General features: G+C 57.2%; 2 protein-coding genes across 3 annotated transcripts; one reads left to right on the forward strand and one right to left on the reverse strand.

The window, feature by feature from the left end:
• The first annotated feature begins 2,424 nt into the window (after window positions 1-2,424).
• ARPC1B (actin related protein 2/3 complex subunit 1B) lies at window positions 2,425-9,466 on the forward strand. Of its 2 annotated transcripts, none has more exons than XM_068699636.1 (10): window positions 2,425-2,617; window positions 5,066-5,139; window positions 5,788-5,892; window positions 6,706-6,928; window positions 7,358-7,465; window positions 7,584-7,790; window positions 8,093-8,168; window positions 8,248-8,444; window positions 8,636-8,726; window positions 9,165-9,466. In XM_068699636.1, exons 2-10 carry the CDS (start codon window positions 5,076-5,078, stop codon window positions 9,201-9,203), a joined length of 1,110 nt encoding a protein of 369 aa, XP_068555737.1. In that variant the 5' UTR covers window positions 2,425-2,617; window positions 5,066-5,075; the 3' UTR covers window positions 9,204-9,466. The 2 variants fall into 2 exon arrangements, with proteins under 2 accessions (XP_068555737.1, XP_068555736.1); XM_068699635.1 differs by lacking the exon at window positions 2,425-2,617 and adding an exon at window positions 4,712-4,961.
• Window positions 9,467-10,340: 874 nt separating this feature from the next.
• Window positions 10,341-17,544, reverse strand: PDAP1 (PDGFA associated protein 1). The gene is made up of 6 exons (XM_068699641.1): window positions 17,441-17,544; window positions 15,314-15,405; window positions 13,364-13,471; window positions 12,895-13,016; window positions 11,868-12,019; window positions 10,341-11,214 (listed from the first exon to the last, which is right to left on the reverse strand). The coding sequence occupies exons 1-6, from the start codon at window positions 17,451-17,453 to the stop codon at window positions 11,156-11,158; spliced, it is 546 nt and encodes a 181-aa protein (XP_068555742.1). The 5' UTR covers window positions 17,454-17,544; the 3' UTR covers window positions 10,341-11,155.
• Window positions 17,545-17,610: the final 66 nt, after the last annotated feature.

Raw genomic sequence — 17,610 nt, forward strand, 5'->3', positions numbered from 1 at the left:
TTCCCCTGGCAATCAAATGTGGCTTTGCAATTTCCTCTCTTTTCTAAATGTAAAATAACGGCTGTTTTAACTGCTTACTCAGCTTGCAGTCTCGTGGTCTGCTGTGTACGATGATTTGGGGGACGTTGGGTTTATCAGCCGGGACACAGCACTAGTGGAGTTAAATGTCTTCTGGATCAAAGTGACGCTGCCAGCCTTGGAGGATGGACGGAGGGCATGGGCTTGGATTTGTTCATCTCTGCAGACAGTGGTAGACCCTTAAATCTCACAGGAAGTAGTGATTTTGTTTCTGAAGTCATTTTTGAATGTGTGCTGTTTAATTTCCAAGAAATCTAGTAAAAACTGTGTTCTCAAAGATATGGCTCAAATAATAGAAAAGAGAAAAAAAATCATCTAAAGAGATGGTGAAGAAAAGGGGTCTCTAAATTTTGCCGTGTTCTTTTTCTGCATGAACGAGCCAGAGAAGGTAAAAGGAGCCACCACAATGACATTTGATGAAACTGCCCTAGGTTACTGTCTGAGAGAAACGGCTCCGCTAGAAATCTACGATTAAAACCAGAGCGGAGATCTTTATGTTAGAAAAGGACAGAGCGAGGGGAGTAAAAACAACCATCACTTGAGGCGTTATTTCACCTTAAAACCGTCCCGTGGGTGGGGAGGGGAGAGCTCTGCACCTTGTGTGCTGGCTGAGGGCTGGAGGTGATGCCTGGCAGCATGTCCTGCTGCCACCCCATGTGAAGGCAGCTGCTTGGTTTGGCCTCTGCCGTTTTCTCACTTTCCTCCCTCATCTCTAACCCCTTCGGGGTGTCCTCGTGTCCAGCATGGTGAGGATTCACTCCTGTATCAGCTAGCTGCAGCACCAGGCTCGCTAGCACGTGCTTGCTGTATGTGCTGGGGTTAGCGGTGCCCTTGAAAGCAACTTCACAAGAAAGCTGGTGGTTTTGCAGCTTAATTACAGGCTGGCTGCATATGCTCGCTGCTCCGCGCCAGCTAGCAGACTGTTAGGGGCAGGGATCGGGGCTGCGCGCGAGCAGGGATGCCAGAGACTGTTCCCAGGAGCCTGTCTGAAAACTCCGCATCTCCAAACAAAAAGATGGGGAATTACGGCCGCTTTTCATCCCTTTTTCCCCCCTCCAAAATCATTCCCAGCAAAAAAAAATGTTCTGGCATCTCCCCTGTCTGCCCAGGGGGTGTTCCTGCAGAGGCCCCAGGCTTTCCACGACAAGCGGGCGCAGGAGGATCCTTCTGCTCGAGGAGGCGGTGGTGAAAGCAGTTACATGGCTTAGTCAGACCTCGAGTGGGAGCTGGGGAGAGATCCAGCAGGGCTGCTCCTTCCTCCCGGGGCTCGGCAGCACTTGCTGAATCCCCGTGGGCGGCCGAACCCCGGGGAAGCCCAAGCAGCGCTCGGAGCCCGTGGGTCTCCGGTGCAGGCTGCTCGCTGCGCTCATCAGCACGGCTCAGGGAAGAGCCACAGCAGGAGCAGCCTCGAGAAGCGGCGAGGAAATGCCATGGGAGATGAGGACGTGCTCTGCAGGCGGTGCTGGGGTGAGGGTGATGCTCCTCTCTGCTGGGCAGTGAGGTCCCCTTCTGTCCCCTCCTGTCCCCTCCTGTCCTGCTCAGAGGAGAGCTGCTGCTCTTGGTGCAGGGCTGAGCAGCCGGGTGCTGGAAAAGCCTGAACTCCCCTGGTTGAGGGTGGATTCAGAGCAGTTCATAACCATGCAAGGACTGGAGGAAATTTGCAGGCAGAAGGAAAAACTTCAGAAAGGGGGCTAATGGGCTTTAGGACCAGGGGACAGATGAGTTACCTGCTCAGTGCCACCCTGCAGAGCTTTTACTCATGGCTAACCTGTAATGTGGGGATTAATTCTGTGGTTTAACAACTACGAGGTTATCACAGCCACCTCCTGCAGCTGGGAAATGCCACCGGGACCCTGTCCTCCCCCCATGAGACCCCGATGTGCTGCTGTCCAGGTTCTGCAATGCAATCATCCCCTCCCCAGTTACTTTTGGGGTGAGAGGGGAGCGCGTCCCCGTGCGTGCCTTCACCCAGCTCGCAGCAGGGCAGCAAGGAGCCGAAGCCTCGCTTCTTAACCAGCTCTTTAATTAGGAATCTCCCGGAGAACGGGATTGAAACCAGCTGGCCCTGAAACAGGATCAAAAATAAAGGGGTGCAGGGGGGGCGTAGGTGCACGGTGCCGCCGCCTCGGTCCCGCTGCGCCCAGCGGGATGCAGGAACCGGCACCCAGCACGGCGAGGTCCTGCCGAGCCCCAAACCTCCCCGTGCGCCACTGCCACGCGCTTCTCCCCGTGAGTGGGCTCTGGCACGAGGTGGGATCTCCAGGATCTGCATCTCCAGGAGCATCCCGGGGCGGCAGCGTGGCCGCCAGCCACGTCCACGTGCGGCGGAGAGGCCTCGGTGCTGGCAGGGGCAGGGCGGCCGCCGAGCAGCTCCGCGCTCCCCCAACGCCCACGTTGAGGAAGTGGTTGCGTTTCTCGGAGAGGAAAAGGGAAGTCGGGCTGCCTCGGCGGGGCAGCCAGCAACTCCCCCTCGCTCGCTCGCTCGCTCCCTGCCTGCTGCCCGGTTCGTGTCGACTGCCCAGAGTCCACGAACTCCGAGGTAAGGAGCGGGGAGGTTGTCGGGAGAGCCGGGTGCGTGCGGCTGCGCCCCGGGGGCACCTCGCGCCCCGGCTGCTGAATTTGGGGAGGGGGCGAAGCCCTGATGGGATGGAGCCAATTTGGTGCTGGGGTGGGTTGAGGCAGCGCCTCGCCGCTGGGTTTTGTCCCCGTGGTGGTGGTTGCGGGGGTTGTTTCAGTTTTGATGGCGAGTTTTGGGGGTTGTTGTCTTGTCTGAGGCTGGGGAGGTTTGGGGAGCTGGGGAGGGTGCCCCCGGAGGGGCTGGGGGCAGCAGAGCAGGAGCTGGGGGCGATGTGTCCTCGCCTCCCCGACCACCAGCAGCCTCCAGCTTTGCCCAGGATGAGGAAGAGGAGGGTCGGAGCTGCCCCTCACTGCCCCCTGCATGCCTGGGGGGCATCGATGGCTCCCCAGGGCCGGGCTGGCTCCTGGGGTACCCACACCGAAAGCGAGGCACGGGGATGGGTGTCCCCCCCGGGATGGCTGTGCCAGGATGGGTGACACCCCGCAGGCACCACGGGGAGGAGAAGGGTGCTCAGGGGGGGCCGTGCTTCGGCCTCGGGGCTTGGCAGAGGATGGGAGGTGCTGGGGGGGGCCGGTGGCTGCACGCCAGGCTCGGTGGCTCAGGCAGAAGTGAAAACGGAGCAGCTCCAGCGCGCGGCTTCCTCCCGCTCGGCCCCTGCCAAGGTTTGGTTATCTCCTCCAAGGATGTTTCCCAACTTCTCGGCGCCTCGGGGCTGAGTGGGGAAGATAACCCAGCTGCGGCAGCCCCGGTCCTGCCTTCTGTTCTCCCCAAAAAACCCCTTCCTCTCCCTCCAGAGCCTCTGCGTCCGAGCAGGGGGAGCAGGGGACGAGGGCAGCCCCGAATTTTGGGGCATCTCCCTGCACAGCTCTGCCTGGGACGTGAGCAGGGGGGCAGCGAGGCTGCCAGCCCGGCCGCTGCGGGAAGGAGACGTAAGCTGCTGACGGGTGCAGCCACGGCCGAAAGCCGAGTTTCTTTCTTGAGAGCTTCCGCTCCCCGCTCCGACGGCTCGGCAGCGGAGCCCTGCCCGGCAGAGCTGGGGCTGAGCGTGAAAAATGAGCCCAGCGAGGAGGAGGGAGGGAGAAGCAGGCAGCTTCCCAGGCCTCGGAGCATCCAAACCCACCACCAAAAAAAAAAAAAAAAAAGAAAAAAAAGAAATTGCTGTTTCCTTACAGCACATTTCAGCAGGAAATCGATGCCTCGCGCCCCTGCCTCCCGCCCCGGAGCGCTGTCAGCCCCATGCAGCACATTTTTCTGCTCCAGATCTTTTGCAATCCAGCAGCACGGCCCCCATCCATCGCTTTTATTCGGTGTTCGTGGTGCGGCTCCGTCCCCCCGGGGGCTGCCGGGTCTCCTCCGGGCTCAGGGCGAGGATTTTGGGGTGAAGCTGCACTGGGGTGCGCTGGGGGACACCAAGCGAGGCTCACGCTCGGGTGCTGGTGGCGGTGCTCAGCTGGGCAAAAAAACCCTCTGAGGGTCACAGGCACCAAGGGGGGAGCTCCAGGAGGGGGCCTGCACCCACCCATGGGTGCCTGAAACCCCACAGCACCCGTGGGGCTGGGTCAGGGGGATGCCCACGTCCATCCCCGGTGGGGTTGGGTGTTTTTGGGGTGTGTAGGGGCAGGGTGCGCACCCCGCATCGCCACCAGGATTTCTCAGGTGGTGGAGCTCCAGATTTCCTTTCCGCCCAAGGGACGGAGCTAGGAGGGACTTCTTTCCTTCCCCTGCCAGGTTTTTAGCTCCCAGCAACGCTCTGGGAGCGTTCCCAAAACACCAAAACCCCCACGACCAACCCTCCCCCTTAACATTTTGCCTGGGTGCCCCCCAAATTCGCTGCGTTGCCCCAGCCCCGTGGCCCAGGGGCTGCCCCCAGCACCATTCTGGGAGGCTCGGGGAGCTCAGCACCGTGCCACCGCCCCATCCCACAGCTCCTGGCAGCGGCCAGGGGAAGGGATTAGTCACGGGATGGGACGGAGGCGCCTCCGCCGCCCGGCGTCTTTGGCTGTCCCGAAATGAGAGGCGGGGAGGGAGCGTGGTGGAGCAGGCAGAGGGAGGGGATGCTGAGCACCCCGGGGACCCCACGGTGGGCTCGGGGCTGGCATTGGGGTCTCGGGGTGCCCGGGTGGCTGTGCCAAGGTGCCGACGTGGTTAGGAAGTGGCCGGGAGCCGTCCCCTCGCCGCCTTCCTGCGTTATCAGGGCGTTATCAGGGCGTTATCAGGGAGCCCCCGCTTCCTCCGGCCTCTCTGGGCTCCTGCCAGGGACTGTGGGGCTGGGGGGGGGTCGGTCCTGGCCTTGCTTGGGCAGGCGGTGAGCTTAGGAAGCCCCTTCCAGGGGAATTTTTTTGGGGGGGTGGAAAGGGGACGTGTCCCCTGGGGTTGTCCCCGCATCCTGAGCTCTCGTTCCCCCCGCAGCGAGCTCGCCATGGCCTACCACAGCTTCCTGCTGGAGCCCATCAGCTGCCACGCCTGGAACAAGGACCGGACCCGTAAGTACCGACCCCGACCCTAACAGGACCTCCTCACACCAGGGCCCAAACCCCCAAATCCCCAGGGAATCATTAAATACACCGGGGTGGGCACGGGCACCCCGCATCCCCGCTGGGGCTGAGCAATGTCCCCTAGGATGGTGTGGGGTTGGATTTGGGGACGTGGGTCCTGCCGTGGATGGGTTTTGGGGACGGGAGGTGTCCCCCCCTTCCCTGCCTCGGTCCCAATGATGGGACGGAGCCCACGCAGGGGGTGTCAGCACGGGGAGGGATGGCGAAGCGCCGAGGAGGAGAGCGGAGAGGAGCGGAGGAGCTGTGTGGGTGATTCATGGCCGATGGCATTTCCCGGCCTTGGAGCGGGGGATGTGGGAGAGAACAAAAAGGGCTTTCTGTGCCGGGCAGGCGGGGCAGGATGGGGCCAGGCTGAGCACCAGCAGCCATCCCAAAACAACATCCCAAAACATCCCAAAACGTCCCATCCCGCGGGTCCTCTGGGACCACGTCACCGCTTTAGGGCCCATGGGGCCGGGCAAACCCCACCGAGCCGGGGTGACGGGGACACTGGGGACACAGGGAGCCTGTCCCCGCCACCAGCAGAGCCGTGACCCCGGTGGGGGCCCTGCCCCGGCTGCTGTTTCCCCCCCCCAGAGATCGCCCTGTGCCCCAACAACCACGAGGTGCACATCTACCGCAAGGACGGCGCAAAGTGGAGCAAGGTGCACGAGCTGAAGGAGCACAACGGGCAGGTGACGGGTGAGAACCGGGGGCTGAGGGGATGGGGACGGGGATGGGGATGGCCAGGTCCCAGCCCCACTCGGTGGCGGCAGAGGATTCGGGATGGGGTGGCGGAGAGGGTGGAGAGGGAGCTGGTTGAGTGTGGTGCTCCTGGGCCTGATCCTGGGGGTCAGAGGGTGCCCGGGGATGGGGTGGGGTGGGGTGGGATGGAAGAGGTGGGAGGGATGGGATGAGACGGGATGGATGGGATGGATGGGATGGGACGGGATGGGAAGAAGTGGGATGGGAAGAGGTGGGAGGGATGGGATAAGATGGGATGGAATTGATGGAATGGGATAGGATGGGATGGGAAGAGGTAGGAGCCATGGGATGGGATGGATGGAATTGGATGGGATGGGTTGGGATGGGATGGGAAGAGGTGGGAGGGATGGGATAGGATAGGACAGGATGGGATGGGATGAGAAGAGATGGATGGGACAGGATGGATGGGATGGGAAGAGGTGGGATGGATGCAATGGGATGAGATGGGATAGGATGGGACTGGATGGATGGAATGGGATGGGAAGAGATGGGATGGGACAGGATGGATGGGATGGGTTGGGAAGAGGTGGGAGGGATTGGATGGGATGGCATAGGATGGGATGGGTTGGGATGGGAAGAGGTGGGAGGCACGACATGGAGGAGTAGGACAGAGAGGGACTCGGGGTCAGAGAGCAGGCAGAACATCTCTGCCTTCAGGTGGCCTCCATCCCCACGTGGCCCATCCTCATCCCATCCCCATCCCATCCCCACGGCTCCCCCCGTGCCACCACCGCCCCCTCTGCCTTCCAGGCATCGACTGGGCCCCTGAGAGCAACCGGCTGGTGACCTGCGGGACCGACCGCAACGCCTACGTCTGGACCCTGAAGGGCAACGTCTGGAAGCCCACCCTGGTCATCCTGCGGATCAACCGGGCCGCCCGCTGCGTCAAGTGGTCCCCCAAGGAGAACAAATTCGCCGTGGGCAGCGGCTCCCGGCTCATCTCCATCTGCTACTTCGAGCAGGAGAACGACTGGTGGGGCTTGGCCGGGGGCTCGTGGGGTCCTTTGGGGTGGGATGGGGGAAATAGGTGGGTGGGGAGAGGGGTGGGGAGGTGGGTGGGTGGATGAGATGATGGATGGATGGATGGGTTGGGTTGGGTTGGGTTGGGTTGGGTTGGGTTGGGTGGTAGGAGACACGAGGATGTGGAGGTGATACAGGAGGAGATGGGGGAGATGGAGGAGGATGTAGATGAGGAGCCTGACGGGGAGATGGAGGGAGGTGCCCAAAACCCACTGCTGGGGTTGTTGCGCTCCCCGTGCCTGGCTGCTGTCACAGCCTGGTGGCCCAGAGCAGTTCCTGGGGGGACACCCGGAGCCTTGACCACCGCCAGCCCTCCCCCAGCCCAGGGGGGGTGCCCGGGGGCTATTTTGGGGGGACACCAACGCCGCTGCTCTCCCTGCAGGTGGGTCTGCAAGCACATCAAGAAGCCCATCCGCTCCACAGTGCTCAGCCTGGACTGGCACCCCAACAACGTCCTCCTGGCCGCCGGCTCCTGCGACTTCAAGTGCCGGTGAGGGGCAGGGGGACAGCGAGGGGGGACCCCAGGGATGGTGCAGGGGGGGGTCCCATCCCAACACAGCATGGGACAGAGGCCGGGGGAACCTCACGGCTCTTTTTCCCTTCGCCAGGATCTTCTCCGCCTACATCAAGGAGGTGGAGGAGCGGCCGAGCCCCACGCCGTGGGGCTCCAAGATGCCCTTTGGGGAGCTGATGTTCGAGTCGAGCAGCAGCTGCGGGTGGGTGCACAGCATCTGCTTCTCGGCCAGCGGCACCCGCGTGGCCTGGGTGAGCCACGACAGCACGCTCTGCCTCGCCGACGCCAACAAGAAGATGGCGTAAGCAGGGCTGGGGGGCACGGGGAAGGGGTCGTGGGGGGAGTTTTGCTGTGGGTGCCACCACGGGGTGGGCTACGGGGTGTGGGGATTTGTGGCTGTGTGGGTTTGGGGAGCTGGGCTCCCCAAAAAGTGATGGGGGAGATGGAGGTGGCATGGGGAGGTGGGGAAGGACTGAGTAGGGCTGGATGGAGAAGGAAGAGGAGGAGGAGGAGGAGGAGGAGGCTCTTCCACCCGTGTCACGAGCTGTGCCAGGCTCAGCACAGGGCCTTTTCTCCCTTTTTATGGCTTGCTTTCCCTTGCAGCGTCGCCTCCCTCTGCACCGAGACCCTTCCCCTCCTGGCCGTCACCTTCATCACCGAGAACAGCCTGGTGGCCGCGGTGAGTCCGGGCTGGCTTTGAGGGTGGGCGCCACACCGGGGTGGTGCTGAGCGGGGCTGTGTCTCCCCCCCCCCACCAGGGCCACGACTGCTACCCCATGCTGTTCACCTACGAGGAGGGCCAGGGCACGCTGACCTTCGGGGGGAAGCTGGATGTCCCCAAGCAGAGTTCCCAGCGCGGCCTCACCGCCCGCGAGCGCTTCCAGAACCTGGATAAGAAAGCGAGCTCGGACACCTCCAACGCCACGCTGGACACCGTGCACAAGAACAGCATCAGGTGCACAACGGGGAGGGCTTGGGGGGGGACAGATTTGGCTCTGGGTCACCCTGAGGGTGCTGAACCCAGAGCATCAGCCCCTGGATGTGCTCCTGTCCTGCCCTGGAGGATCCCTGGGGGGATTTCGGGGGGGTCCGGGCAGCCCCGAGGGCTCCAGGCTGACCCCCCCGCTGCCTCTTTGTGCCCCCCAGCCAGATCTCCGTGCTGGCGGGGGGGAAAGCCAACTGCTCGCAGTTCTGCACCACGGGGATGGACGGCGGCATGAGCATCTGGGACGTCAAGGTGAGGTGTCCCCATGATCCCCCCCCCAGCTGGGAGCATCCAGCGCCAAACCCTCATCAGCCAGAGCTCTAATTGCAATCAGTGCCCCCTCGGTGCGCTCAGGAAGGGGGCGTCGTGTCCCTGGGGTCCTGGCTGGGATCTCCTTCGAGCTGGGGCTTGGTGGGGGGCACTTTCCTGCTCACCATCAGAGGGGGGGTGTAGCCAGCCGGGCTGGGGCATCCATCCCCTTGCGCAGGGATTGAACACCCTCTCCTGGCTTCAATTTTGCCCTCGGGGCTTGAAAAATGGGCTTAAACAAGACCAAGTTGGGACCTCCTGGGTCCTCCAGCAGCAGCCACCCTAGGGGACAGCCCCCTTTTACCCCCCACCCACCCCCAGGGCTCTGCTTGCCTTGGAAAGCCACACGCAGGCGGTCACCAACCCCTCGTTTCGTTCCAGAGCCTGGAGTCGGCGCTGAAGGATCTCAAGATCAAATGAAGGAGGCAGCCGGGAAGGTGTCCGGCCGCCAGCCCACCCCTGCTCCGCTGCTCTGCCTGCTTTGTCCCCGCGCCACGCGAGCCGCCCGCGCTCCCCCGGCTGCCAGCCAGCCCCGCGGCTGCTCTAACACGAAGATAAAGGTGGTTTCGGTTGTTATTTTTTACTATTTTTGCTATTTTTGTTACCATCCTAACTGATGCTGGTCATACGTCGCTTAAAGAAGTAAAAAAAAAATAAAGCAGAGATTTTTTTTTTCCTGTGTATATCCAACAATGGTTTTGCTCCTTTTTTTCATTTTTTTAAGCTGAACCAACCTGGCCCTTTTCAGCTCGGTGTCACCGGCCGGCTGGCACCTTTGGTTGCAGCGTGCCCAGCTGCTAAATCCAGCTCTCACTCAGGATACCAGCAGTCCCTCATCACAGCAGGAAAACAAAGCCCCTCTGCTGTTCCTGAGCACCAAGGAGATGGGATCCTTTTCAGAAGCTGTAAGAGAAGTGGATAAATACTTGTGCATTTCAAAACAGGGTTTGATTGCAGGTGGTAAACAAACGGCAAGGGTACAGGGCATCAAGTAGAGATTAAGTGCTTGGAAAAGGTGGCCAGGCAAGAGTTCCTCTCAAATCATGCTTTGGGTTCATGCCTTTCCCTGCCTTTATCCCCGTGCAGAGCTGACCCAGCCTCCCCATACCAAGAAAGCAAATTCCCCCTGTGGTTTGAGCTCACAGTGAGGTTCCCCACGGCACATCTCTGCCACATCCTCCCAGCAGAGTCTTTGCAGACGGGCACGGATGGTGGGGTCACACAGAATAAATGGTGGCGTTTGTCATCCTGCATCCTCAGCTGTCCCTCCTGCCACACCGACTGGGCCAGGCGGCAGCCCGAAGGTAAAATCGTTTGCTCCACTGCCACAACCAGATTGTGCCAGAAGAGATGGAGAGGAAAAGCTTTGTGTCTTCAGGCTGCACCTGCTGATAGAGCTCCCGAACCCTGAGCCAAATTCACCACCACCGAGAGCAGAGAAACGGCAAAGCAGCAGCCACAGAAGTCACCAGACCGCCAGGCTGTCACCGCACCGTGCATCGCAGCCGCCTGAACACGCGGCTTCGTTTACATACACACACACGAGACAAGGAGAGAGCAGTTATAATTTACATTTTAATCAGCCAAATATACACGTTTTGTCGTTTCTTTTTCCTTTTTCACCTTTATCGAGCTTTTTTTTTTTTTTTTCCCCATCTGGGTCTGATACAATTAATGATGTTTTTTATTTTTCCTTTAAACAAAGGATGATGTGGTTAAAAACTGGCACTATCCCTAATCAGGAGAAGAAACAAAATAATGAAGAGGAGGGAAAAGGGGGGAGACCGGCTGCAAGAGAGGAGGGATGAAAACGGGAAGGAACAGCACTCCAGATGTCCATGAAGTCAGGCTCTCGGTTATACTGCAACACCCTGCAGCGAAATTTTATGGGCCGTTTGCCCGAAAGGATTCCCCCGATACGTTATCCTTTGGGTTTTCATGAGCAAGTCAAAGTTCCCCACCCCATATGCCCCACCCCGCAATGACCCCACAATCTATTTTCTTGCAATCTAATATTTAAAGCATCTCCCCTCCCGCACAGCTCCCTCCCGCCCCTTCACCCTCCCCCCCCAACCCCCCCCCAATCTATGAGTTCTTAATCCTAAAAACAGCAAAAACATTCAGGTTTTCAAACTGTTACAGAGAATTGCTGTTCAGCACAGTTCTGCACCGAAGATAGCAGCTGCCCCTAACCCCAAATGGAAATCTGTGCCAGGATGAAGACAAACACATCGTCAGTGTCTCTTGGAGGTGGAGGTGGCTTCGGTGCCGCAGTGTACCCTGCGTGGCACCTGTGGTGTGCAACACGACAGAGTTCCTGGCAGGCACCAGGCACGGCTTCCTGGCGATTCCTCCTCTTGCACGTCCCGCGCTTACTTGTTAAGGGACAGGGACTGCAGTCTTTTACCTGCCATCGCCGCTTCATCTTTTGCTGGAGGATGGAAAGAACAGAGGTGTCAGCATCTCACGGCGCATATCGGGGCTGGTGGCAGCCCTAGAGAATGAATTCTTGCTAGCCACGTGCAGTGAATTAACCGGGGAAAGGTTCTGACCCTCCCCACTAAGTCCTGCTCCCTCCAGGCTAAGCGGGAGCAGCCCTCCCTGTCCCTGGCTTCCCTTCAGGCTTCCCCAAACCACCCCGATGCTGACGCACAAATTTCCCTGTGGAGGACACTGGGAACACAGCCATCAGGGTTCTGGTTCTCGTCTATCAGAGCTGAAGAGGAAATCCCAACAAGGGAGGAGAGCTGCGAAATCACTGTGCAGCCTGGATCCCCAGTGTGCATCCAGCAGCAGGAACTCAATAAATCCCCAAATCAGAGCTAGCATTGCCTGGGAGGCTGCGGACAATGTGGGTATCGAGCAATTCCCTTCTCTTCTTGCCTGCTCCCTATTCAGACACCCTAGAGCTTTATAAGAGTGAACCAGCTGAACCTAGTTTTGATGAGAGGAGTCACAAGGACACTCAGCAACACCATGCAGTCTCAGGAGATGAGGGACCACGACATGTGATAGCAGAAACCATACCTCACGGCAGCACAGCCATTGCAAAAAGAGAAGTAATAGGATTAATTACTCTCTAACCTTTTCTTTCCTCTTCTTTCTTTCTGGCAGCTTCTTCCCTTTGCTTCCGGATGATGGCTAGTCGGGCGAGATCTGCCTTCGCTTGCTCTGTTTTACCAGCTAGGTGCATTTTCATGTATCTTTCTTTTGCCTTTTGTTTCTCGATCTCCTCCCTGTTTGAGCGAAACACACCAACGATTACAGAGCCCCGGTGAGCATCTGGGCACAGACACACCAGGGGAGGTTTTCTGACTGGGGAGGAAGCTGAGTACAGAGCTGGGCTGCCTGCAGAGGCTGGGGGACCCTGTCACCAGCTCCCAAGGGCGTTACATCTGTTGCAGGGATGATGAGAAGTCGAGGAATTTCTACCTTCAGCTAAATAAGAGCACTGATACACAGCGAGGTCAAATGAATTAGCCCCAGGCTACGCAGCACTGTAACATTTTTCCCAGAAGTACACCTCAAGGGTACTTCTGCTGAAAGAATCTATCCCAGCTAATCAAACTTAAACGATCTATTCCAAATAAATGAAACTAGGAGATTAAACTTGGCTTCTCATCTTATTCATCAGGCACAAATTTCACCACGAACCCAGGAGTCTGGGAAACCGCTACCTGCCACTAGGGCACCTCTTGTAGCGAGATTAGAGTAGACCCCAGCGTGACCTTTGGTTAATGGATTTTGGTTACATCTGATTTTTGGCATTAAACTTCAGGAGAGAAACGGCCTGCATCTGCTTCATCACAGCAACAAACTTCACTCAGCACATTGGGCCAAGCTGCCGGGCCCTGGGGTAGACACAGCTACTCCCAGAAAACAGAGGAATTCTGAAAAGTTTATAAGGAGATATGTTGAAATGAAGTGAATCCTGCCTGACTCTTTGCTGCTGCTCAGTGTCAGCTTTAGAGGGCAACACGGATGAAGGGCTTCCCTGAAACACCAACGCACAGGCAGCAGGGAAACACTTCCCCACACTAAGCTGCTGCCAGCAGCACGTGTGAAACCCCAGGACCACGGCAGCTCCCCCCGAGGCAGCAGGAAAACTCACCGCTCTCGTCGCGAGAGTTCCTTGGGTCCATCCAGGTCCAGCTGAGTTACTTTTTTGGTTGTCTGAATTACACGATTGGGATTCTCGATGTCTATCAACCCTTCCACGCCTTTGCGCTTTTGCTAAGGTTTAAGAAGAGGAAAGGTAAGAAGCTCTGTCCTGCCATATTCTGGCATCAAATACCCTGCACCACACCCCAAAAGTAGAATTCAAGACAGCAAACCCATTTGTGAGGCAGTATTTATAACTACCAAACATCTTCGCTGTTCTTTGAAGATGATTTTGCCTTTGCATTTCACTTAAAAATACAAAAATTATCACTCTGAGGACAAAACGGAGTCAAGTAAGGTGTTTGTTGGGTGGGTTTTTTTTGGCTTCTTAAAGTAGTTATTCCATATAAGATTTACTGTAGATAGCTCTGAAAGAGAACTCCAAGCAAATGCATTTCGTGCCCTGAGAATAACACTACCTGATAGTCCTCGTCATCTTCATCACTCTCGTCTGAATCTAAAGACTTCTTGTCCTTTTTGGGGTCCCCTGTTGCTCCTTCGCCTCCCTCTTCTTGCTCCTCTTCTTCCTACAGAAATCACAGGAAGAAAACACGTCAATAAAACTCCCAGGGACTCTTAAACGAGATCATTTTGGGGGATGATGCGCAGCTCCGAGCACTGCTGCTCCTGACACGGCCCACCAGGGCTGCCTTGCTCTATCAGAACGAGAGCTCATTCTCACCACGGTTCACTGAGCATCACCTGCCCCAACAGATCTCCTCCAAGCAATTCTGTTGCTCTCTCTACATAACAGGCCAGGAAAACTATTGTACAAGACAGAACTGGCACTTTACTTTCCCCAAATGAAGGATCTCCAGGAGAATTTTGGCCTGAATTTCCACTGCACAGTCTCTGAGGGACCAGAAGCTACTCAGATGTAGCATGATGGATCTCAGCCTAGGTCCAGATAAAAAAAAAAAAAAGAGAAAATTGCCAGACATGAACTAGAACGGTGTTTCTAGTGGAAATACAAGAAATTGCAGCCTTTCCAGCACAGCTTTTACTAATCAGTGTCTAGAAATTAATTTGTAAATCATTAGAACGTAAGATTAGGGAAACTAACACGGGTGTGAAGAGCTTGCTTTACCATTATTAAATATCCCTACCAGAGCAACCGGCAAAGCACAGGGGCTATGGGCAGGAGGAGGACTAATTTTAAGTGTTTACAAACTTCCCCTAATAAAACTGGGCTGGACGTAACCATCACTATGTGCTATGGATGATCACAGCAGAAAAAAATCCTCAAAAAGCAGTCCTCTGAGGGTTATTGTGTTTTTGTTTTTATAAAAGCAGACAGACGTCTCACGTGGGGCCCTGCCGAGGCTCGTTCTGTTCTGTTCCCACTTGGTATTTTTATTAATGACTTGGATAGAGAAAAGGCTCGTGAATTCAAAGTTTGTGAATGACATCGTGCAAGCAAGAAGCTGAACTCCTTTTGGAAAACAGGAGCAGAACCGTGAGTGGCTTCAGTAACTGCAAGGATGGCATGAAGCCAGGAAGGTGGAATCAGAAAACAAACCGAGAGGAGTTACAGGGTAAGAAATGTGACACAAAGTTGGAATATCTGGCAAAGCAGCAAACCACGCAATCATCTCGAGTTACAGCTGGTCAAAACATTCAAAAGGAGTCAACAATATGGTTCATAACAGCTTGGATGGGTAATCTTTTTCTGGGATTTACTCATCAGTGTTTCCTACACAGGGTATAATTATCCCGCTGCAGTCAGTGCCGTGAGGTTTCAGCTGGAATCGTGAATTCAGGCTTAGGCAGCACTTTCAGGAAGTCTCAGAGAAGAGCAGTGAGTGGCATCGTTCATGGGATAATTTGGCAACGCAAGAGAGCAAGTGCTGCAGAAAGCAGCCGTGGTTTTTGTAATGCCAGCCCAGTAGCTGCAGGGGAAGGCGGACTTACAGACCCATGCTGGGGGTTAAAATGCACAAAAAAAAGCTCACACCAGAAAAATCTGGTATTTCTCCCACAGACAAACAAGAAAACCGTGTGTAAAGAAAGAAGTCAAAGGAATTTAGTTCATTAAAACTAGAAAAAGGTCAAATATGCTGTTTTCAAGAAATGAAAGCTGTCAGGGCGTGAGCCCCTTTTCTCCACAGCCTAGCTGCAGAGCAGGAGTGAGGAACGAGCTTATGCTGAAGACCAGAACGACGAATTACGGGACGAAAAGACGTTTAGAGCTGCTGTGCAACCATCTTCCTCATCCTTTAACCTTCAGATTGCTGACGGATGGTCAGCCTGGCCTCACTTCCACAAGGAACTCGACTGGATCCCACCTTGCAGCCTCCCCAGGCACTGGTATTCAGAATTCACATCGTGAGCTGCAAATCAAGCCTGGAGTTCTCACAGTAAGCACCTACCCTTGCCTTCTGCTTTTCTGCTTGGAGCTGCGCATCGATCTCTTCAGGACTCGTGTACTGTCTTGCCCGGCCTTTGTGGCCTCCTTTTCTACCTGTACAAGAAAAAAATAATTAAAAGAATTAATAAATGGTTTGGTGACGAGCTTCCAAAAAGCTTGACTCCTCCTGCAGCACACGCTCTGCATTTTCAGCACACACAGGACAAGTCCAAACAGAATCCAAAGGGAAAAAAAAAAAAGAGTCACAGTGGATTTGCCACCCTCGGTGAAGCCTGTGGCTTCTGATTCCCCTCCCGGGCTGCTGAGCTGTTCCCAGCCCCAGCCCTGCTCCTGTTCCCTCCCCGGCAGGGATCCTGGTGCGTTCGTGTGGTGGCAGCAGCTCCCAGCAGCTCCTCGGCCCCTCCCTGAGCTGAGGCTGTGCCAAGGGAGCCCGGGGAGCCAATTGGACAAAAGCTTCGGGAATGGGAGCGAGAGCAACTCGTAAAAGGAGCCTCCATGTTTTTGGTTTCCCTTATAAAGCACTAAAACGAGCGGCAGAAATCAGGCAGAAGGGAGAGGGGGCTCGGCTGGGCGGCCCGCTCAGCTCTCCAGAGCACAATGCTGGGGGTTTTGCCGTGGAATTGTGAAGCCCTTCATGCTTCCTGCAGGCGGCTGCTCTGCTTCTGTCGTCAGAGCCGAGAGCTGCTGGCAAAAGCAAGCTGGAGAGCGCGGGGTGCAGCCTCTGGGCGAGATCAGTAAAAGCCCAGCAGCTCGTGCGAGGCAGCCCTGCTCCTGCAGGCATCCTGCAGCCCGCAAAGCCTCCTGCTCCTCTCCCTTCCCACCTGCCGAGGACAACGAGACCTCCAAACGGTGTGGAGAGGGGAAAGGGACGGTGTGGATGTCCCTCCTTACGGGGCAGACCCATCGCTGCCCGACCCTGCGTTATGGCCACGCCTGGCTGCGTTTGTCAGGCTCCTTGAGGCAGCCCTCGAGGGTTTTGGGAATTCGTTTTCTGACCAGTTTTGGCTCAGAAAACGAGCACGGACCAATTCTCGTATGTTTTAGCTTGGTAAAAGCTGAGCTATGGAAGAAATTCTCTCAAAACGCCCCTCTGAAGCCTTCCTGAGACCCCCCCCGAGATGTTTTTCTGGTGCAAAATGGGGAAGGGCAGGGAGCACAACTCTCTACAATCAGTTCTGGAAGCTCATTGGCACTCCCCCACCAGCACAACCAGGGCACCGCTGCCCCCCAAGCCCTGCTCTCCCCATTCCCAGCCGCCCCACGTGGCACCACTGACACACGTGGGGAACTCAAGCTCCAAGGGAGCGCTGGAGCCGTCACGTCCCTGCCCAGCAATGACATCGCTCCAAAAGGAACACCACCAGGGTACCTGACACCCCACGTGGCGCTGAGAAAATCCACCTGGCCTCCCTCAGCGCTCGCTACAAGCTCAGCAGCTGCCGACAGCCTCCCTGCCCGGACCCTACACCAGGATCAAATTGAAGAAGACAGAAGCCTGATCGCTGGATATAGCCATACAAGGGGGAAAAGCTGCTCTAAATGAATTAATTTACAGAAAACCTTGGAAACAAACAAACAAATCAGAGAGAATCAGCCGTGGGGCTGCCCCCCGGGCACCTCAGTGAAACAGCGGGGAGGCGCCCAGCCCCCCGCACTGGGCACTATTTGAACGCAGCGAGATGCTGAGGGGGGGGTGCGGTGCCAGGGGCAGCTGCTCCGCGCCTGCAGGGTCCATCCGGAGCATTAAATCCCGATTCAAACCATTAAAAAGGGTGGAAAAAACTGAAATAATCCGGAATTTGTTTCCATGGAATAGCCCCCGCTGAGGGACGCCCGGCGGGCTCGCCGAGCCCAACGCCCGGCTCCACACAGACCCCCAAAAATAACAAAAAAATAACAAAAAATAACAAAAAACCCAAAACCCGGCATTCTGAGCCCATCCCCGAGGAGCCCCCAGCGCCCAGCCCCCCCCCCACAAGGCCCCAGCGCCTCAGGGGGGCCCCGGCCCGGCCCCGACCCGCGGCTGCTGCCCCGGCCCGGCCCCCAACGCCTCATAAAAGACCCCAAATAAATAAATTAAAGGGAAAAAAAAATGAAATTAAACCCGAACCGGGCGCCCCGCCCCCACCTCCTTTCGGCATCGCGGCGATGGCGGCTGCAGCGCGGCCCCCCCGGCCCCCAGCGCCGACCCGGAAGCGGAAACCGCCCCCTCCTCGCGCCCCGCCCCCCTCGGAGCCCGCTCCGCCCACTCAGAGCCCGCCCCGCGAGGCCCCCGCTTCGGGGCTGCCCGCTCAGCGC

The sequence above is a fragment of the Anas acuta genome, chromosome 15 (assembly GCF_963932015.1).
Source record: "Anas acuta chromosome 15, bAnaAcu1.1, whole genome shotgun sequence".
Taxonomy (NCBI): Eukaryota; Metazoa; Chordata; class Aves; order Anseriformes; family Anatidae; genus Anas; species Anas acuta.

What these genes read in the sequence shown, in the direction of transcription:
- ARPC1B (XM_068699636.1), top strand. Translation starts at nt 5,076, where the DNA reads ATGGCCTACCACAGCTTCCTGCTGGAGCCCATCAGCTGCCACGCCTGG. An exon ending in CTGGAACAAGGACCGGACCC is followed by an intron (nt 5,140 to 5,787) that starts GTAAGTACCGAC and finishes TCCCCCCCCCAG; the next exon opens with AGATCGCCCTGTGCCCCAAC. An exon ending in TCCTGCGACTTCAAGTGCCG is followed by an intron (nt 7,466 to 7,583) that starts GTGAGGGGCAGG and finishes TCCCTTCGCCAG; the next exon opens with GATCTTCTCCGCCTACATCA.
- PDAP1 (XM_068699641.1), bottom strand. An exon ending in CAGAAAAGCAGAAGGCAAGG is followed by an intron (nt 13,472 to 15,313) that starts GTAGGTGCTTAC and finishes TGATTTCTGTAG; the next exon opens with GAAGAAGAGGAGCAAGAAGA. An exon ending in GAACTCTCGCGACGAGAGCG is followed by an intron (nt 12,020 to 12,894) that starts GTGAGTTTTCCT and finishes TCGCTCAAACAG; the next exon opens with GGAGGAGATCGAGAAACAAA.